At 62.1% G+C, this 21,006-nt stretch overlaps 1 protein-coding gene across 4 annotated transcripts in view; it reads left to right on the top strand.

Moving 5' to 3' along the window:
• MPRIP (myosin phosphatase Rho interacting protein) overlaps positions 1 to 21,006 on the top strand; it is a 134,595-nt gene that overhangs the window by 75,861 nt on the left and 37,728 nt on the right. For 3 of the 4 annotated variants that reach the window (XM_082680140.1, XM_082680139.1, XM_082680138.1), the window contains exons 4-9: positions 4,186 to 4,337; positions 8,840 to 8,924; positions 14,021 to 14,240; positions 15,399 to 15,558; positions 19,408 to 19,549; positions 20,358 to 20,462. In XM_082680140.1, the coding sequence (XP_082536266.1) occupies positions 4,186 to 4,337; positions 8,840 to 8,924; positions 14,021 to 14,240; positions 15,399 to 15,558; positions 19,408 to 19,549; positions 20,358 to 20,462 (864 nt within the window). Of the gene's footprint in view, positions 1 to 4,185; positions 4,338 to 8,839; positions 8,925 to 14,020; positions 14,241 to 15,398; positions 15,913 to 19,407; positions 19,550 to 20,357; positions 20,463 to 21,006 lie in introns of all 4 variants that reach the window. The other variant, XM_082680137.1, reaches the window with a different exon arrangement.

The following is a 21,006-nucleotide window of genomic DNA, read 5'->3' on the forward strand; positions in this document are numbered from 1 at the left end:
TAGCCTCTTGTCCACCCCCACTGCTCCGGGGCCCTGGCCAAGATTGGCAGAGGCCTCTCTGAGCTGCTGGGTCCGGGCAGGGGCTTGGCTCACTCCGGGTCCTGGTGGGATCGTGATCTCATGGGTGCGCCTCAAGACCCCTTTTCCAAGAGTCTTTACAGTTTCCTTGGGGAACCTGGGCTTTGGGGATATTCATCTGGAGAGTGCTGGCTGCTGGGCTGGACTGTGGCCTGGGTGGCGCTTGGGGCGGTCACCAGCGCTGCCTCTTGAGAGAAGGACTCATGGTGCGCTAGGCTTGGGGCTCTGTGGACAGCTTGGCGGGAGTGGGAAGAGCCAGGAGACGGCCTCTGTGAGCCTGACCAGCACCTGCTTCTCCAGGGACGTGGGGCTCTGGGGGCGCCTGCAACTGGGTGAGGTGCTCCCCAGGACCACCTCGCTTCTGTAGAGGACTCAGGTCCCACCTCCTCAATCCCAAAGAAAGGATGTGGGCTCTGCTTGGACCGGGCTTGAGTGGCCTAAGCAAGCTAGGACCTCAGACGGTGGGCGGCGTTGGGCTCCCTTGAGAAGTACCTTCCGCCCTTGAGAGTGCTTCTTTGCCCTTGGCTTCTGTGGGTCTCCATTTTCCCCTCTGACTAGGGGAGTGAGGGGTAAAATGGCGGATTCCCATCCCATCTGAGTCTCGCCTTCGAGCTGCCTCCCCTCTGGGTCTGTAAGCACAGCTGCCTGGTGGGACGATCCTGCTGAAAGGTCTCAAGGGCCCTTCTCTGTGTTTCTGTCCAACTTTCCTCTTCTTTTTCTCAGGCTCTCAGAAGCTCACTGCTTCCCAAACTTCCAGGATCCGGCAAGAAATGGACAAGGGCTGTTTTCCCTGAATGGCACCTGCTTGGGCCAAGGGTGGGGGTGAGGCTGCTGCTCAGGAGTGTCCTGAGTGGGCCTCTTGTGAGCCAGCGAGCAGACGACAGGCAGGAAAGCTGGCTTCTCGGTAGAGTGTGGTCACATCCCCAGACAGAGGCCCTTGTCTTGTGCTCTCCTGCTTGGCCACCTCATTCTTAGAGGATCTTCAGCCCTGTCGCAGCTCTGCCATTTTAGCTGGTGCAGTGTGGAAGCCAGAGGAGGATCAGAGGCCCCCAGATGGCTGGAGGGCCGTCCAGTGACATTGCCGGGTGAGGACTGAACCCATAACTTGGCAACACAGCCGCATCGGTTGGCCTTCCGACAGCCATTCCTTTTTTGGAAAGTGAAATGAGCAAAACTAGGTGATGCCCAGCCTTGGAGAAGGCCTGGATTCCTAACCTCTTGAATTGCAGGATGAGGGCCGGGAGCTTGCTGGACTGGGCTGGTTTCTCTTCTGACAGTGCCAGGGGTGAGGGCTGCATTACAGCCTAGGTACTCGCCCTGGCTCTCCCAGCACCAGGGCTGCCTAGCCAGGAAACAGGTTGTTATGTGGAGTGTGCTCTCTTCTCTCCCCAATGCTGAGCATGCAGGTGGGTGTGCTCTGCTCCTGGACAGAGGTGGGGCGGGTCAGACCTCAGCCTGGGACTCCCTGGAGACCCTAGGTTGAGTCTGCCCGAGCTGTGAGTGCGAGAGATGCAGTTGAAGGCAGAGCAGTGAAGGGGCAGGTGCGGGTGATGGGAGCGGTCAGTGAGCGCGCAGCGGTGTGCGGGTGCTGCCTCTTCCCCTGGGTGGCGCTGTGGAGACCCCGAAGGAGCCGTCACGGGCAGGTCCCTGTGAACCTGGACCGGTTTGCCAGTTCTCCCTTCTGTTGATGACCGCTGTTTACTCTCTGCTCCTTCTCCTGCTTGTGTAACAGGATTAGATAATGCCCGCCTTGTGGTAAGCCACATTTAAGGAAGCAGGAAAGAGGTTGTAACTGGAAGATCCTGACACAGAGGTGGTAAAGAAACTTCCATGTCCTTCAGCCCTAGCTTGTTATGTTTTTGCCTTTCATTGGCCTTTCTGAAAGCTTTTCCGGAAGGAGGTAGAGCCTTCGTGTCAGGGAGAGGTTGCCAGAAGTCTCATGGTGCAGTTGGTGAGTGAGTCCTGTGACCACACGGAGCTGCAGGGCCGGCAGGGAAACCTCACCTGGGAACCTACTCACTGTGCAGAAGGGACCAGTGAGCAGCTTGGTACCCCGAGCCCTGGAGCAGTGGTCTCTAAAGAGGAACGTGTGCCTCCAGGGGGCCCACTACGTGGTCTAGTGAGAAGGAAACTCTAGAACTTTTGATGATGTCTTTCATGGTTCCCATTGAACTTACCTGTGTGTATTGTGTGTGTAACAGACGGGTAACTCTTCAGGGCCATGCGCCTGTGCCGGCAGCATGGTGGATGAAGGAGGAAGAGCCCCTCTGCTCCTGTCCGGCTCTCTCAGGAAAGGAGTGCACCAGGCGCGCCTGTGCTTTCAGCTCGTGCCTTACTCCTCATGGCATCAGGGTCCTCCCTGAGGACCTGCCTCATAGAGGCTGTGTGCCTTGTCAGGGCCAGTGGGGATTGAGTGTTCCCGCCTGCGGGAGTCTGGCTCCAGAGAGGGCAGAGGTCGCCACCCAGAGACGGTTCCGAAGGGCACTGGCACGATGCCAGGGAAGGCCCAGTGTTAGACCCTCTGAAGGGAGCAGGGGCTGGGGCCAGGGCAGGAAGTGGGGGAAGACACACTCATCCGGGGTGGGGAACCCAGGCCACCTCCCTTGTCCGCTGCTCCCAAGGGACCCCCTCTGCTTGGTTGAGGACAACCCACCCAAGCTCCCTTTCCCAGCTCAAGGGCCGTCCAGGAGCCCCCAGGAGAGATGCTACCAGGTCACTTCACTCAACAAGGGCACTAGGCTTGGCGTGGGTGTGGCCCCTTCTCATGTCCCCACCTGGGGGGCAGTTCGGAGACGGGACACACTTTGAATACACAGCAAGGGTGCATGCTATTTCCCCGTTGTGGGCTCACGGCCGGCCCTCCTGCCCTGCCACCTCCATTCTGAGCTGGGCCCAAGGAGGACAGGCTGATCCCAGAGGCCCCCCACAGAAAGGCTTCTGGGAGCCAGGGAGCTTAGTCCTTCCCCTGCGGTGGCCCAGCAAGCCCGCGGCCACGTCAGGGCCAGAACTCGGGGAACCCAGTGCCCCTTGGGTCTGGCTCCTGGGGTCGGGCCCCAGTGGATAAGAAGGGAGGTGGCGGTGGGTCAGAAGAGCTCGGGGCCCCCCTCCTCTGCTGGCAGGTGGGAGGGAGGGAGCACGGACGAGGCAGCCCCTAGTCCAGCAGCCACCATTGCCTTTTCTCCCTGCTGCTCCTCCAGGACCTGGGAAGCGCCGAGCACTTGGGGAGGGCTCCGTGGGGCAGCTGGGGGAGCTGGCAGCTGCCCTGGAGGTGGAGGTGGGAGTCGGAGCTGGGGCTCGTCTCCCTGTGAGAGCCCTCAGCGGGGTCTTTGCACCTGGTGTGGTGGCAGCCATGGCCACCTGCCTCCCCCTCCATAAGCCTCCTCATGTTTGGGGGAGGTCCTCACCCTTCCCCTCAGTAGGAACTTCTTAAAACCATCTTTTCTCATTTCTGGGTTTCTCTCCCTGATATCAATGTCTAATAGCCTAGCTGATAGAAAAGAGGGGGAAAGTTGTTATTTGTTCTGGCCCTGGCCAGGCAGCCTGGCGGTGCTCCTCATGGGCAGCCCTGGAGGTGGCCTGCCTGCCCCACAGCGCGCCATCAAAATGTGCTTCTCTCTGGCCCCCTCTTGCCTCTAAAAGTAACCTTGCTATTTTGAAACCACCTCCTCCGGAGCTTTTCTCCCTGCTTTCCTGGATCAGTCACCCTCTGAGACCAGGCTCCTGGCTGCCTCTGTCGTCCCAGCTGTCATAAAGGAGTGTCTCCTGCCTGTCCCCACCCCCCAGCCCCCCGCCCTCCTCCAGGACTAGCTGGGATGTTGTTCTCCAGTGGGAAGGAATGTCCAGCTGGATATCCTCTGAGAAGAGCAGGCCTGTCACCGCTCCTCCCTGGAGATGGGTCAGTGGGAAGGCGGGCTGTGAGGGCCGGGCCGAGGCAGCGCACACCCTGTCCTCTGCTGTAATCAGCTGTCTGCACAGCTGTGAGAGGTCCAGGTGACTGAGGAGAAGCACAGAGGGTCAGAAAGGACCGTGGGATGCAGGGACACTCCCTGCTGCCTTCCTCTGCCCCCAGAGTGACTGACTCCCTGCCCCATCTTCTTCCTCTCGCAGCCCACAACCCTCCCTCAGGGCACCATCAACATGAACCAGTGCACAGACGTGGTGGATGGGGAGGGCCGCACGGGCCAGAAGTTCTCCCTGTGCATTCTGACCCCCGAGAAGGAGCACTTCATCCGGGCAGAGACCAAGGAGATCATCAGCGGGTGAGTTCGCTCTGCACGTCTTGGGAAGAGGGGCTCCCGCCTGCCAGCAGCTCCTTGGACCAGGACTCTTAGGCACGACAGCTGGCGTTGCCCTCACTTTCTGCTCTGTGTGTCTCCTCTTCTGAGTCCCTCTCTTCACCCACACTGGCCTCACCCTCCACCCACCTTTGCTTCATCCCCATGTCCACACACTCGCCAGGCTGCCCCTGCATGTCCTGCTCCCCCAGCGGCCTCCCTCTGCTGGCGCTGGCGCATCTTCCCAGCCTCTCTCTGGGCTCTGCGCTCCATTCTCACTGCGCTCCAACCATCTATCGCTCAGCCACGAGGGGCTCAGTTTCCAGAGCTCATCCGACCTCGCCTCCCTCCTGCCTGAAAGCCCCTGGGGCCCTTCTCAGCCCCGCAGCCTTTGCCCCCACCGCCCTGTCCCTCCTTGCTGAGCTGCTTGTCACCGCACGCCCCCTGCTGCCTCTCCCCAGCTCCTCGCCTTCGTTCCCGCCCTCCCCTCGGTCTGCAGTGACCCTCTGTCCCCAAAGCTGTGACGTCTCTGGGAAGCCCTCCACTGCGACGCATGTGGCTCCATCAGCTGGCGCTCATAAAGGGCGGGGCTTGTCCGAGTGGAGGAGGCCTGTGTCTCCCTCGTGTGCCCCGTGCCTGCCTATGGGAGTCACCGCAGGGTGACCGCACGCACTGCCTTCCTCAGCCGAGGGGAAGGGACAGAGTTCTGGGTCACCTGCTCCCCCAGCATGCCTTGGCAAGAGGCTTGGGGAAGCCCTAGGAAGTAGAGGGGCCCAGATTTTCAGGCAGCCAATAGGCCAGCGGGCTGAGCTCTGTGCTCTGAGCCCTGCCACATCTGCCTTCTGGGAGCCCTGCTCCTGGGGCACCTGCCACCAGTCCTGTGCACCCAGCCACACACGGTACGTGACATGGTACATGACAGCGAGCAGGTACCCCGGCCCTGCCGGGAGCTTGGGTGCTGGGTCATGCAGAATCCCGTCGTCCTTTAAGGTGAAAATGAAAAAGTGAACCAGAGGGGTTGGGGGACTGGGCTGATTATTACAGCACAGAAGACAGAGAATTAGAATGTCAGACACTTTGCTTTCAACAGATTGAAGGCTGCTGAGAGCCCTGGCCTGGGGTTCAGGGCTTCAGCTGCAGCCTGCCCAAGGCTGCTGAGTGAGAAAGTGAGAGTGTGGCCAGGAGACCCTGTTCTTGCTGAGGTGGGCGTGGAGCAGAGGCCAGACTCGTGCTGCCAAGGGGCTCAGAGGCCCCCTCCGGGGTGCCAGCTCACCCCAAGTCCTCTTCTCCTGGGCAGAGGCAGGTTTGCGTTTCTGACTCTAGGGCCTAACAGAAGGACCACTTTCACTGCTTCTCCTTAATCCTCGTCTTAGAACCTTGTGGTTTAAGAGTGTAAAGGGTTTTACAAGCCCTCGTTCTGCGGTTGGGAGACTGAGGTCCAGGACATGAAGGGAGCCTAGTCACTCCAGGCGTGAGTGACAGCACGGAGCCATTTGCACGTCCTGGTTCACACTTGCTGCCATGGCCTTGTCTGGCAGGCACGCCTGGCTGAGGTTCCATTGCCCAACTGGATTCCTTGAGGAGATCTGTTCCCCGCCACTTGGGAGCTGGGTCCTAGGGAGGGGTCTGGGTGACGTTGGATGGGAAAGGGGTGTCTGAGGTCCCCAGGATAACAGGGAGCATGTGAGCTGGGGCCCAGGTCAGTGATGTAGTGGCGTGCCATGTGGTCTCTGGCCTCTCTGATGGGACCCTCCGTCAGGCACTTGGCAGGGTCCTCGGCTCAGTCCCTGAGCCCCTTTCCCACAGTCACTCCTATATGCATGTACAGGGCCTGCCATTCCTGTGCAGTGTGGGTAGACAAGGTCATTAGCGGGTGAGATACCAGCTGTGTGTCCTGGGGGTCCTGAGGCTGGAGCCTAGTGTCGTGGCTTGGTGGCAAACCGAGAGCCGGAGCCAGTTACTTGACACTCTTCCCCTCCCCTCATCCTGGGCTGGGCCTCGCTGCTTCCTGCCCAGTGCGAGGGCTCCTGCAACCCTGGGGACAGACTCTGTCTGCATCTTCTCTCCCTCCTCTGCCCTGCCCTTGGCCTCCTGGGTCTGAGCGCCTGGCAAGGCTCCTTGCTGGGTAACCTCATCTGTGGGCTCTGGGGCCCCCACATGGGTCCCTAAAGAGGTGCTGACTTCAAGGGAGAGGAGTAGAGAACAGTCCCTTCTGCCTTCTTTCCGGGGTCTTCTCTGAATGGAGACCCCCGGATGGCCAGAGGCAGCCGCGTCTGTCCCAGAGCTGATGGCGAGAGTCTCTTTCCCTGTCCCCTCACAGCAGGAGGTGCCGCTCCACCTGGCTCTTCAGAGGAGGTGAGATTTGGCAGGAGTTGGCAAGGGGGCTCTTCAGTGCCTCTGGCGGGGCTGGGTCCCAGCTGCCCCTCCTCTCCATACCGCTGCCTTTGAGCTCTGCCCTCAGAGTTGAGGGGCCCCTCTACTGTGTCCCTGGCGCCCACATTCACCACCAGCCGCGTGTGTTCGTTCCCTGCACTCATTTCTTTCCTGGGTGTATTTTAATGTCTGTAACCCATCTGCGTAGCACCAGACACATGCTGCTGGGCTGCTGTGAGGAACCCCAGTACGGGGGACACGGCCCATTGTCTGTGCCTGGACTGGGCATCCCCCAGCCTCTGGCCACGGCACCGCTGAGTGGGGCAGGCCGGGCCCACCCTCGCCCTGCGCTCCATCCCTGAGTCTCCGGGGGCTCCACTTAGTCAGCAGCGTAGCCGCGGGGCAGATCTTCTCTCCTTTCCCGTGAGGCCCTGTCCTGCGAGGTGCACAGGTTTGCCCAGCTCATTAGTGTTGCCATTCAAGAGCGACTGGGCCAGCGTGCAGAGGCTCCGGGCACCCCGAAGGCTCTGCCCCTCCCTGCCACGGCCCCCGCTCCTGGGGCCCTGCGGGATGAGGTGACTTTGCCGGGCAGTCTCTCCTCCCCTCCCCTCCCTTCCCCGGTAAAGCTTGAAGAGGGGCCCTCAGCAGGCGTGGTTCCTTGGTGTGAACTTCCCAAAGGAAATTCAGCCCCCGTGGCAGGCTAGAAAGCAGGTCTCTTAACCCCACAAGCACGCGAACTCCTTAGGTTACCTGAAGGAAGGCCTTGGAGAGTGCTCGTCTGCTGCTGTGCAGATTCAGCCGTGGCCTCCTTTCTTGCTTCGAGGACCACAGGCGCAGGACCTGTGCGTCAGGTCTGCACAGTGCAGGGATTGTTCATTCTCTCAGCAAACTGAGAATGCCCTGCTCTTGCTGGGCTGGGCCTCACCTCGGATGCTGGGATGCCCCACACCCAATCCTGCTCTCCCAGCTGACAGCTGTCAGCAGCACAACCAGCACAGCCCCCTAGGCTGTCCCAGAAGCCGGCTATGACCAGCCTCCACCCCTCCCCGCTCCCCCTCAAATGAAAGAAGCACCTCTGAGAACTAAAGACCAGAGCCCTTCTCCCTGCCCCAGGCTTGGGGTGCCGGTCATCGCTACAGCCAGGGCCCTGACCGTGCAGACCCTGCCTTGTACAGCAGCTCAGCCAGCGCCACCAGGTCGTCAGCCTAGGCTGGCAGCAGGCCCAACACGGACCCTGGAGTTCTGGGAAGAAGTGGCCCAGTGTCTCCTGCAGTACCTTCCCCTGTGGAGAAAGCACTGGGGCTGCCCTTCGCCACCACACCTCCTTCTTTCCCCTTCCTCCAACCTTCCCAGCTATTACGAAGCTCCAGTGAGGCAAGCAGTGGTCATGTCACGGCCTAATCCAGCCCCTGGCGTCAGAGACCAGGAGACAGAAGCCCAGAGGCCTGGGAGCCACCTGGGGTCATGGTTTGGGGGTGGCAGAGCCAGATCTGACTCCAAGCCTCCTGCCTCATTCCCTGTTCTTCCCACGCTGCCCCGTGGCCTTCCCTGCTGCTGGTCCAGCATGTGGGCCCTGGTATGGGTCCCTGGACAGGGTCCCTGGGCAGCTCTGCTGGGCCTTCCCGAATACCGAGGTGCCCAGCGCCCTCCCTGTGCAAGTCGGGCCCAGAGGTGAGCGAATGAGTCTGGGAGGTCAGATGCGCAGCCCCCAGAAGTGACCCGCTGTGGGGAAGTTCAGTAGCAGAGTCCCGGGTTCCTTCCTCGAGTGGAGTCCAGGCCCCAGAGACAGGTCAGTGGTAGAAACAGTGCCGAGTCCTTGGCAGGGGCCTGCGGTCAGGCCTCCCGCCGCACCAGCGTGGAGCCCGCCCCATCTCCAGGCCTGAAGGGCCTCCCCGCCTGCGCTGTGGTCATCGTGGGGTCAGCGCCTGGGAGTGGCCTCGGCTCAGTCTGTGCTCGTCCCGGCTGCGCTGCTGGGTTTCCTGCCCCGGCAGTGACAGCTCTGATCTGAGTGGTGCTCTGCCTTGCTCTGGTGCCTGGAGGCTGGGTGGGCACCGGCGGGGTCCTGGTCCCTGAGAGCAGGGTCTGACTGGCGCTCCCCCCTCCTCTTTCCCCAGCTGGCTGGAGATGCTCACGGTCTATCCCAGGACCAACAAGCAGAACCAGAAGAAGAAGCGGAAGGTGGAGCCCCCCACACCACAGGTGAGGGCGGGGCTGCCAGCTGGCATCCCCTTGGTGGAGCTGGGGCAAAGAGAGTGCGCCCTAGGAGGTTGGGGGGCTTCAGTACCCAGCCTAGAATAGGGCGCAAGGGAAAGGGGTCACGTCAGGGGTGAGGTGGCCATCAGCCCTGGGGTCCTTTCCTTCCTTCTGTTGGTCTGTGAGCTGCACACTCCTCTCCGAGCCACAAGGCAGGACCCCTACTGGGAGGGGGTGGCCTGCTGTGGAGCTGCCCCCAGAGGCATCCACCCTGCAGGCAGGGGGTTCGCAGCAGTAGCACAGTGCGTGTCCCTCCCCCTGACCGTCCTGCCAGCTGCTGGGGAGCCGGGAGGAAAGGTTTCAGCTCAGCTCCACTTCCCACACAGAGATGATTCTGCAGACAGCAGGCTGAACAGGGGGGCTGGGCAGGGGGGTCCTAGAGTGTCCCAGCCAAGTGAGGGGCTCTTGAGGGGCCCCACTTATGCTCTGGGTTGACCATAAATGGAAAACACTGGCACTGGCCTTGATTTTGTGCCTCTGCCTCAGATCCCATGAGACCAGAGTGGGAGGTGGCTGGGGTGGTCCCACCAGGTCCAGCCCTTCCCTCCCTGGCTGGCCTGTAGGGGCTCAGGGCACTGGAGGGATTCAGGGACTCAGTGAGCTGATTTGCAGAATGGGCCTGTTGAAGTCTAGTTCTCGGCTACCCGTGTGTGTGGAAGGAAGTACTGGGCCCGTCCTGGGTGCTCAGTGCAGTTGACCCTGGAACACATGGGCTTGAGCTCTGTGGGCCCACTTTATGTGGGTTGTTTTCAATAGTAAATCCTGCAGGACTACACGGTCCGCGGTTGGTTGGAGCCGCGGACATGGAGGAACCGCAGATACAGAGAGCCGACTCTAAGTCGTGCTGGATATTTGACCGCTCAGAGGGGGCAGCGCTCCAACCCCTGCTTGTTCAAAGGGCCAACGGTACATGTGATTCCTTTCCTCTCTGCCCCAAACTTTCCTGTTGCTCAGTTGTCTTGCCTGATTGAGCCTCACAGCACCCCTGAGAGTGAACAGGATGGTGATCGGGGGTCCCGTGAGCATCTCACAAGCCCCAGAGCCTGACGGCCCTCCCGTGGAGAACCTGGCTACCCTCTGGGGCTCATCAGTCCCTGCTGGCTCCTCTGGGCTTCCCTGGGTGACAGAGGTCTGGGCAGGAGAGGGAGGTGTGTGCTGGCCCGGTCCCCTTTCTCCTGCACGCCCCCTCAGACTCCCCTGGCCACGCCTGCTCTGGGCTGCTGCACAGGCCCTCCTGCTGATGGAGTGTGGCCCCGGCCTGCTCTCAGCCGATGGTCCTTGTCTGCCTTCTGCCCACCCTCCCCGAAGGGTCCCAGGCCAGCATCCCCCTGGAAGGTAGTGTCCCTGGCAGGAAGTCGGCAAAATGGAATTGCACGCGTTCCTAGAGACAGAAGGTGGAGCTTCCTGCTGGGGAACAGCAGACACACAGGCAAATCCCCCAAAGCTTCCTGATTTGAGAGAAAACCCCAGGCGGAATAAGGGTGTTTAGAGTTCCATCGCGTTTCCATAGCGATGCCTTGGAAACAGTGTTGGAGCAGAGCTCCTGCCTCCAAATAAGGCAAATACACATACAGAAGGCACTTTCAACCAGGCCGGGGAATTTGGTTATGTCCCTGCTTCCCAGTTGTCCCTTCCCCTGTGACATCCTCTCCCCGCAGATGCTGCTTCACATTTTGGGTTGGGAGCAGGAGCCATGTGATTGCAGGGTGGGGAGATCACCCTCTTCCCTGAGGGTCTCTTAGAGCCCAGGGTACTGAGGTCCCAGCCTCCTCTGCTCGACCTACGGCAGGCAGGGTGTCTCTTCCTTCTGCCCTGGCTCCCCTGAGCATCCCATTCAAGGCTGCTGATTTCTGGAAGCTGTGAGCCTTCATCAGGGACAACCCCCTGTCAGTCAGTCTCGTGGAGGGCTGTGGGGCCTGTCCAGAGGAGACTTGGGTCCGGGGGGCGGGGGAGGGTCTCTGGGCAGGCCTCCCCTCCGCAGCCCAAGATGCAGCTGTGGGAAAAGCCTAATGCCTTAGGGGCCCCCATAGAGACAAGAACCCAAGACCCCATACCTAGCCTTTTTCTCATGGCCCTGGAGTTTGGGATCAAACCAGCTGGGGGCTGGAGGTGTCCCTTTGCTGCACCCCACGCTCTAGGAACTCAGGCGGGCAGGGGAGCCCGGAGTCCTGTTTCGAGGAGGGTGTCGAGGCATTTGGGAGCTGGGGCCTTGGAGCGTGCAGGCACCCCTCAGGCATGAGGGGGGATGAGGATCGGGCTGTGGGGGAGAGCAGACTCCTCTCTGCCGGGGGCGGGGGTCCCAGCAGAGCCCAGCGCAGTGGGGGCGACAGGCTGGCCCTGACCAGAGTCTCCGAGGCTGGAGCCTGAGAGGCACAGGCTCCCGGGAGCTGCTGCTTGCTCAGGCTGTTTGAGGAAAGACTTCCTGGTAACGAGGTGCCTGGAGAGGAGGAGTGATCATCCACTCAGGGTGTAACCAGCGGCCCTTGCCTCCCTCTCCCCAAAGCCCAGAGCTGGGACTCGGGTGAGGCCAGGGGCCATGTGTCTCCCAGCCCCGTGTGCAGGCCAGGGGCTGGATCCTCTGTCTCCCTACCTGCTCGGGCTCTTGGCCCTTGCTTCTTGGCGTTTCTTCAAAGACCCATAAAACAGCAGACCTTTCTCCATGAGTGAGGCCCCACGTCAGGTCCAGGGCCCGGCCCACCTCAGGCCCATACATGTGCTGTCAGCTGCCACCTCTTCTCAGGTATCTTATTTTCCACTTGGGTGCTTGCTGCCGTACCCACTCTGGGTCAGGACCCTCCTTCTCACTGGGTCCCTGCTCAGTTTCCATGCCCTGGAGGTAGAAAGCAAGGCTTTCTGTGAAACCCCCTCCAGAGAGGCCTGCTTAGCATGTGGAGGCTTCAGAGGCCCCTTGACTGGGGCCTGCCTTCCTGCCCTGCTTCCTCTTTCGTCTCTGCTTTGAAAACCCTTTCTGAGCAGCCAAACAGCACAGACTTTATTATGGCACTGACAGCCCTGGACGTGCAGCTGTCCCAGCCACACAGAGACAGCACCTGGGAGCCTGGGTGTCCCCTCTTTCCTCTCACACAGGCACCAGGGATCTGTGTTGGCGTGCGCCCCGGCACCCTCCCTCCCGTGATGGTGACGCCTGGGGGGTGGGGGTGGTGCCGTGTGGCCCTGGCCCAGCCCCTGCGAAGTCTGCTGTCCACCCAGCTGCGCTGGAGAGAAGCGACTTTACTTAGAAACTAGCCCCTCTCCTGCAAGCCACGGTGGCTTTGTTCCTGCCGGTAGACTGCCCTCCTGTCCCTGCTGACTCGGTGAGGCTTGGCATAGAGGCAGGAGAAAGCAGGGCTACCAAAAGGAGAAAAAAAGCTCCCTGTGGGCCTTGGCCGCCGTCCAGAGAACCCCAGGGCCCCTGTTCTCTGGGGTGAGTCCCCAGAAGTGGGAGCCTGGGAGGGATCTGTGGGTGCAACCAGCCCTGTGCAGGTTGGGGGCCCAGGCCCAGGAGGCAGGTCTGGGAGCGCTTGGTGCTGGGAAATGTGTTCCTTAAGCTCCCAGTCACTGCCCCTTGCATGTCAGGCCTGGAATTTCCTCTGCCTCTTGAGGATCCTTGCAAGCCCACTCCCTACCCAGTGCTGGGCTCACCCCGGGCATCAGAGAGGGGTATGCATGTGCCAGGGTGCTACACTCATGACGTGGGGCTGAGAGCACTGGCAGGAAGGGCCTTCCATCATGGGCACAGCGCCGCCCCTCCCCCTCAACCCTTTTTGGCGGCCTCTGTCTCCCTTGGTTGTCTCCCTTGGTCCAGCCTCCCCTCCACAGAGGGGACAGATGCACTGAGCAAGGTCTTCAGGTCACCCCCGCCCAGCTCTGCAGGAGGAATCTCAGTGCCACCCTGGGCCCAGCAGAGCCACGCCCAGCCTCTGAGCACAAACCTCAGGTTGTTGGGAGGGGGCAGGGCAGCGGCACCCAGAACGGCTTCTGCTTAGGAAAGCGTCACCGCTGGGGTGTGGAGCAGGGGCCCCAGGGCCAGGCTTCCTCGGGTCATTGGAGCTGGTTCTGTTTTAGTCTCAGGAAACTGTCAGAAACCACACCATGTTCTTCCAAGTCCACTTCTTCCGTGGTGGGTCAGAGCTCTCGGGAATCTCCAGCTGGGGAGTCAGGTCTGCTAATGGCTCTGCCTGAATGGGCGGTCAGGTGTATCCTGGGTCTGTGGGAAGAGTCATCCTGGCTTTATCCCATCCCAGGAAGCCTGAGATCCTTGCAGAGCTAAGGAAACTTTGGACCTGGTGAAATGCCTGTCTCTCACTTTGGGACACAGGGTGCCTGGGCTTCTTGGTGGCTCCTCAGGGGTGCCCGTACAACATGAAGCCCCCTCTTGGGCCTTTCTCCTGCTCCCGGGGTGCCTGGTGGTGGAAAGTGCTCAGAGCCCCACTCTGCCTCTTACTGGCCGGGCGAGCGTGGGCTGCCGCCTCCTCTCAGCCCAGGCATCCTCCCCTGCGGGGTGGTTGGTGAGGGCTGGAGGGTGCGGCGCCCCGAGAGCCCAGCAGGTGGTCCCTGTGTTTTGGGGAAAGACAGCTGAGATGTGCCTCATTTCTGGGGGCACCCAGAGCCATCCTGCTGGCAGCCCCTCAGCAGCAGGCACCCCAGTGCCCTGGGTGGGCAGGGCCTCGGGCCCAGGGCCCGAGCAGGTGCTGCATGGTGGCGGGGGTCCCAGCCCTGCCCTGTCTGGGCTCTAGGCTTGTAGTGTGGAGTTACGGTTCTCTGTGTGCTCTGGCCTTGGACTCTGTGTCTGGCTAAGTACCTCTCGCACAAATGCTTCTCCCTTGGGGCAGCACCAGCTCTGGCCTGGGTTCCCACCTGGGGTGCTAGCTGGGGCTGCAGAAGAGAAAAAGCTTCCAGCCCAACCAGGACACCTCTGTTCTGAGCCTTCCCTTCTGGCATTCTGGGCCTCTGACATGGTGTAGTTGACCTTGGTAGCCAGGTACCCGGGCGGCTCAGCCCGTGTGCTCCCAGGCCCGCACGGACACCGCTCTCCCCTGCAGGAGCCAGGGCCAGCCAAGATGGCTGTCACCAGCAGCAGCAGCAGCAGCAGCATCCCCAGTGCTGAGAAGGTTCCCACCACCAAGTCCACACTCTGGCAGGAAGAAATGAGGGCCAAGGACCAGCCCGATGGGAGCAGCCCGAGTCCAGCTCAGAGTCCCAGCCAGAGCCAGCCTCCTGTGGCCAGCACCCTGAGGGAGCCAGGGCTGGAGAGCAGAGATGGTAAGTGGTGGCCGGGCTGGCCCTCGGGCCCACCTGTCCTGGTGCCCCAGCTGGAAGCACTAGAATGGGCCTCCCGACAGAGCTGGTTCTGGGACTCGGGGCCTCTGAGCCGATCGTGAGCCCCGGGCCTCAGGCTCCCTCACCTTGTGTCCGTCAGCCCCGGGCTGGGCCTGGCCTGGTGTGGGACCTGGGTCGCTGGCCTCCAGCCATTGCCCTGCCCCTCCCCTGTAGCTCTTTTAGTCCTACCTGTAAAGGAGGAAGACAGCACCTGCTCTGTGAGCCCCAGGCAGGTGTCGTGAGAATCAGGATGCTCTGTAACGAGGTCTGTGTACAAGGGGGCCTCTGGTTCCTGTGTCTCATGGCTGCTTCGTCTTCAAGTCCCCGTTATCTCTGGAAGCCCACTGTGTCCTGAGAGCAGCAGCAGTGAGGGCTGTCTCGTCCTGCTCTGTCCCATTCTGCCCAGGCGCCTGGGTGAAGCAGGGGAAGAGGATGCTGGGGAGGAAATGGTTGGCATGACTGCGCTTCTCCACCTAGCACTTGGAGTTGCCTGAGCAGAAGCGGGGCGGCAGCCTCAGCCTCCCTCGTCCAGGCCCTAGAGGGCTCTGCATGAGACAGGCTGGCTTTTCCCTTTACACCTGTCCAGGCCACTAGAGGCGCATGGACAGTTGGGACCCAGCTCGTTCAGGTGAAATGCATCTTGTACGGGCTCTGGGCAGAAGGTCCCTCAGCCCTCCCCAGGCAGCACACGCCCATCCACATCCAGAACCGTTCACTCCTCTCACTCCTGCCAAGGTGCTTCTCTGCCCGTCCCTCCAAAAATGTACTAAAAGGTTGCGTGGCTAGTTGGCCCCTGGATTCCTCCTTGATGTTCGGTAGGAAGTAGTTGTTGCTGGGACGTCTCTCCTGGGAGAATCCTGCTCTCCCAGCGGAGCCCCCAGTCTAGAAGCTCAGGGAGCCCCTGACAGTCTGTCAGCGGCAGCCCGGTAGGGAGAGGCAGATAAGGGTAAGTTCCTCTCCTGGGGCTCTGCCCTGGGGGGGCCACGCCAGCCTTTGGAGGTGGGAGGTAGAGAGGTGGCCTGTTTGGATCTGTGTGCCTTCTTGGAAAGTCCTCAACCAGAGGTGGCAGCCGGCCCAGCATGTCTCCTGCCCCTCTTCCAGAGGAGAGCACCTCGAGCAGCGAGCGTGTGGACTGTGGCCGCAAGGTCCGGGTGGAGAGCGGCTACTTCTCCCTGGAGAAGACCAAGCAGGACGCGAAGGCCGAGGAGCAGCCGCTGCCGCCGCCGCTCTCCCCGCCCAGCCCCGGCACTCCCACCAACAGGTACAGTGGCTCCGGCCCGCCCTCCCGGGAGCTTGGCCGTCCCCTTCCTCCCCCAGGTGCTCAGCCCTCTGGCCGAACCGTCTGCAGTGGCTCCTTCGGCTCCCTGGACACAGCCAGCCGGCCCCCTACCCACGTGGACTCCGGCAGCGCTGGGGGGCGGGGTGCAGAGAGACCGGGGCGCGCCTCTGCCTTTAAAGCCAGCAGGCAGTATGCCACCCTGGCCGACGTCCCTAAGGCCATCAGGATCAGCCACCGAGAAGCTTTCCAGGTGGAGAGAAGGCGGCTGGAGCGTAGGACTCGGGCCCGAAGCCCTGGCAGGGAAGAGGTGGCCCGTCTGTTTGGCAACGAGCGGAGGTAAGGGCGGTGGGGGGGCGACTGGAGGGCCATGTGCTCGCAAACGTGGGTGCACACTCTCGCACCCTTGCAGCCCCTGCCGTGCACACTCGCATTCTCTTAGACACACACCCACCTGTGCACCCTCACACACGTGCATTCCGTCACATTCTCGTACACCCTCACACACGTTGTTACATGTTTCCTCCCCGCGCCCCCCCCGCCCCAACACACACACACACACACACACACACACACACACACACACGAGTGCCTGGGGAGAGACAGGGTTTGGAGATGGGCCTGGGCCAGGGCTGGTGGAGGTGTGGGACTTGACTGTGGTCTGAGGGTAGGAGGGCCGTTCCCTCGTTCCCCTGGAGAGTGGGGGGCAAGATCTTGCAAGGTTCCATCTCGGAGGCTCTAGGCCCAGGCCCGGCCCAGAGTGCCCCAGTGCCCCTGCCAGTAGGAGCTTCCACTCCTGAGTCTATAAATGGGGCGTCTGCCCAGCAAGAGGGTTCGCACCCAGCTGCGTGGGCTGCTGGCGGGATGTGAACCTCTCCAAACGATTCATGTTCTGGAAAAAGAAAATCCATAGTTTTCATTACATTTCCAAAGAAGTTGTTTTCTAAGAAAGAGGTTCAGACCCAAGTTCCACAAGTGTCTGTGGAGTGTCCTGCTGCCGCCCTCCCCCTGCCCAAGCCCAGCTCAGAGTTGGGGCGAGCTATGGGGACAGACTGGGTGGCCCTGGGCTCCCCCTCGAGGGGTTGGCTGGGAGCAGGTTGCTTTGCTCTCCTGCTCTCCTGCTTCTTAGCACCACCTGCTTTCCCAAATGTGCCCTCCAGCACTAGGAAGAGAGAGAAGGAAACAAGGTGCCTCAGTGCTGGGGAGGGGGAAGCTTACCTGTACTGGGGGGCGCCCTCCAGTGTCTGTCTGCCTGGTTCATTAGTAACCTTGAGAGATGTATGACCACCCTGGTATGCAGGGGCAGAGACGGGGGCGCAGAAGCAGGGCGGCTCCTCACGGGAACTGCCTGGGACAGCAGAGCCGCGACATAAACCCCAGGCCGGACCTGGGAACGGGAGGGCCCTGCTGCCAGGATGGACCCGGGACAGGGCCGAGGCTGTCCTGAGCGCACTTAAGTATAAGTGAATGGACTTGCCAGAAGTATAAGTCAACGGACTTGCCAGATGTAGGCGGCCAGTCTTCTTGCTGCATCCTGGAGGCCCCTGAGTGGGCAGCCACACCTGGTTTGGCGGGGACCAAAGAATTAACATTCAGCGCACCTGCTTGGCTTGGAGTTCCCTCTCAGCTAGCAGCCCAGGCTACACGGCATCTCTGGGGCTTTGCTTCCGCCTGCTCTTCGCTACCACGGGGATGTGCTTTCACCTGGTGCAGGCTGCCCTGGGGCCCCTCCGCGCTGCATCCTAACACTGTCACGTCACTTTCCTACTGACCCCTCATGACATCTGACTGGCTGCTGTCCCTCTCCGAGGCCTGCTTTCTGGTCCTGAGTAGCCGCCCCTCCCAGTGCTGGACTGGATTCCTGTCTCTGGTGATGTAGAACAGAACCCCACGTGGGCAGGACGCCGGCCACAGCTACCCAGAGTGGCAGCTGCCCGGGAGCCCGACTGGGGGGCCTCAGGGGTGGGTTTCCTGACGAGCCCTGGCCCGGAAGTAATCCTTCTCGGATGGCGAGCTGCTGCCGACTGAGCGTGGGGGGCCCTGGCCCTGGTTGAACTGCTGGTGACTGACCCCAGAACCAGCTGCCGGCGGTCCTGTCTGCGCCTTGGCTGGCAGCCTGGAGAGGTCGGGTTCCGTCCCATCACTGGCCCACCTGGGAGGCCTTTGCTGTCACACCTGCAGGGCTTCAATGGACCCAAGTTTCAAAGGCCCCACTTGGCAGAGTCCACCGTGGCTGACTCCCTGGCAGGTGGCGCCGCCCTGTCCGCTCCTCTGACCCCCTCGCGGCCATGGCCGGCTCGCAGCATGCGATTCGCCTGTGCCTTGCCGGGCGCTGCTCCTCAAGGCCTTCCTGGGGCTTTCTGGTCCCGGGGTCAGTTGGAAGAGCTCTCGTTCTGCATGTGGCGGCACCGAGGCCTGTGAGCGGGCCTGGAGTGTCCTCTAAACCCGGCAGGTCGGTTGGGGACAGGCCACCTCAGCCGCCCGGCCAGCCCGAGCACCCGCGAGAGCTCCCCGTGGTTCCCAGGCCCTCCCGCCGCCCCGGCTTCCCGCGCTCGCTCGCTCCCCTGCTGCCCCTAGGCCGCACCGCTGCTGGCCCCACAGGCTGCCTGCGGACAGCTCTGTCCTTGGAGGAGACTCCGCGGGAGCTGAGAGCGCCGCAGGCCCTGGCTTCACAGGGAGCCGGGTCCCCAGGAGTTCTGCCTTCCTGAGGAAGAAGCCCTGAGAGCCACCTGTACTGTGCGCCTCCCGAGGGCGAGCTGGCCTCCGGGGCCTCGGGATGGGGGCCGGTTCCCCCACTTCCTCATGGAGTTAGACTTTAGGCTTCTGGGCCCAGCGGCCCTTCACTAGGTGCCCTCGACTCTGCTGCTCGTCCAGATGCAAGGACAGCCCTCCGTGTGAGGCGATCTCGGGGCGCCTGCCTGGGCGGCATCTCTGGGAGGACAGGCCTCTGGCCGGAGACACGCGGGCAGCCCCCGAGGGCGTGTCCCCCATGCGGCTGCTCGTGGCTCCTCACTGGTCGCGCTCCTCAGTGATCACCTCGGGTTTTTGCTACTTTAATTCTTTGAATAATTTTGATTTACCATGATTTGATTTTTACAAGCAGTCCTTTTCTGTTTATTCATTTTCCAGCCTTATTTTCTTTCAGGTCTTGCCCCTCTCCACCTCCTCCTGCTGTGTCGCTGTGTGACGTTACTCGCCCCTCCTCCGCCTGCTTCGCTCCCATCTCAGCTCCGTCTCCAGCCGTAGATGGCCTGACGATGCCGCCCGCCCTTTCACACGAAATCAACTTGCTTTGTTTTTAATTTGGGTTTTGATTCTTTTTACTGTTGGCAGAAACAATGTTAATTCGTGGGTCTTTTTCTTGCTAAATTTTGGATGCCCTGGGGTGGGGGCCGCATCAGATACGCTGAGAAATGTGATGAGGACGGTGCCCTCCGAGGTGCTGGCTGCCTTCTGATGCGTCTGGCTCAGGAGAGGGTGCCGAGCGCTGAGCATGTGACTGCCGAGTTCGTCAGCAGGACAGAGCGACAGAGCGTGTGGGGACTCCAGTGTGGGGGCTGGGAGGCAGAGGGCAAGGAAGCGTCTGGTGGAAGGGAAGGGCCTTGCCCGTGAACTGCTGGCAGCCCCCCAAAAGACCCCCCTCAGCGGAGGTGGGAGAGGGAGCAGGGGTGTCCGAGGCGAGCTGGCTGAGCGAGCGGTGTGCACTGCCGGGGCCCTGCGCGAGCCAGGCGTGGGGTGTTGGCTGCGGGAGCCCCTCCGAGACTCCGGACCACGTCCCCTCGGGTTCTGGGGGACCCTGTCTCCCCCTCAGCCGCCTCATGCTCTCTCTTGCAGGAGGTCCCAGGTAATAGAGAAATTTGAGGCCTTGGACATCGAGAAGGCAGAGCACATGGAGACCAACGTGTCAGCCGGGCCCTCGCTGTCCAGCGACACTCGCCAGGGCCGGAGCGAGAAGAGGGCCTTCCCCCGGAAGCGGGTGAGCGTTCGGGCTCTGGGGCGGCGGGGGCAGGGTCAGCACGAGGCCCCCACACCCACCGAGGCCCCACTCACACCCGGACGCTCTTCTGCCCGGCCTCCCGCTCGCATCTCCTGGTTCTCTCTCGGGTCTCTCATCTCCTTCCCCATTGAGTGGACATCTTGAGGGTGAGGCCTGTCTTCTGCGTCTTCCTCTCGGAGCTCCGTCCGTCTCTGCTGAAAGCTGCTCTCGTGAGCCTTTTTTTGGTCGCAGGTCGTAACCAGAGCCAGTCTCTTCCTCTCTGAGGCAGTCGGGCCGCGAGGCTGAATACTTTTCCTTCCTCTCTCTTTCGGGTGGTGGCCACAGCCCCAGTTTCTCTCCACCCCGTCCCCAAGGTGGATTCCGCTTCTGAAACCCACCTCTCCTGGGCCACCCGCCTCTCGTGGCCCCGCTGAGTCTGCCCTCCGTCTTCCTCCTGTTCTCTCTGGGCTCAGAGGGGCCCTAGTGCTCACTGCACAGAGCCCAGCGTCTTTCCTCTGTGACCCCACGAGGCCCGGGGAGGACGGGGGCCAGGAGAGCCACATGGCTGGTGCGTCTGCAAGAAAAGGCTGCTCTCCCACCAGGGTGGCTCGGCCCCGGCCGCGGGCAGCTGGAGGCGTGGGACTAGGAGTCTGGGCGCAGGTCCTGTCCTCACGGGCAGAGGTGCTGAGGGAGCCCAGACGGCAGAGCGCCCCCTCCTCGTCCGGAACATGGCCCTGCAGCCCGGCCCTCCCGCGGCTCCGGCTGCCCAGGGGCTGGCTGGTGCTGACGGGGCTGCTCTCTGCCACAGGACCTCCCCAGCGAAGCTCCTCTCCCGGACGCCTCGGCCTCCCCCCTGTCTCCACACCGAAGAGCCAAGTCACTGGACAGGAGGTCCACGGAGCCCTCCCTGACGGTGAGCCCGGGCGCCCGCGCTCCGAGGCCTGGAGACGCTGCTCCTGCTGCTTCTGTTCCCTGGGCTCTTTGCTGCTGCTGCCTGTGCCTCCGCGCTGGCGCCCCTTCTGTGCACGGGCCCTCACGTCCGTGCGTGGGAAGCAGGTGCCGTGTTTCTGCCCCTTCTCTGGGCTGCGTGGGCATCCTGAGCTCTGAGGTCCGCAGCGGAGGAGGCCATCTGGCCAGAGCAGCGGAATTCTGGCTCCGGGGAATCAGGGCCACAGGACGAACCTCCGTTCTTCTTGTTTTGGGTGTTTGTTTCTGTGACATTTTGGAGTCGGGAGCCCCCCTCTTGCTGGGCACTTGTCTTGTTCGTGGGGTCACCACGGAGGGAGCCCAGCCTTTGCTCCAGGGCATGGGAGCCGTGGCCATCGGGTGCAGGTAGGGAGTGGTCAGGCGGGTCGAGCGGTCCCGTCCCTCCCTTGGGGAGCCCCGCGTGGCAGGCCAGCGTCCCAGGAGTGAGGACAGCTGGCAGCTGTATGGGCCCTCCTCTGCTTTGTCCTCAG

This window comes from Grampus griseus (assembly GCF_964374135.1).
Source record: "Grampus griseus genome assembly, chromosome: 20".
NCBI classification, from domain to species: domain Eukaryota; kingdom Metazoa; phylum Chordata; class Mammalia; order Artiodactyla; family Delphinidae; genus Grampus; species Grampus griseus.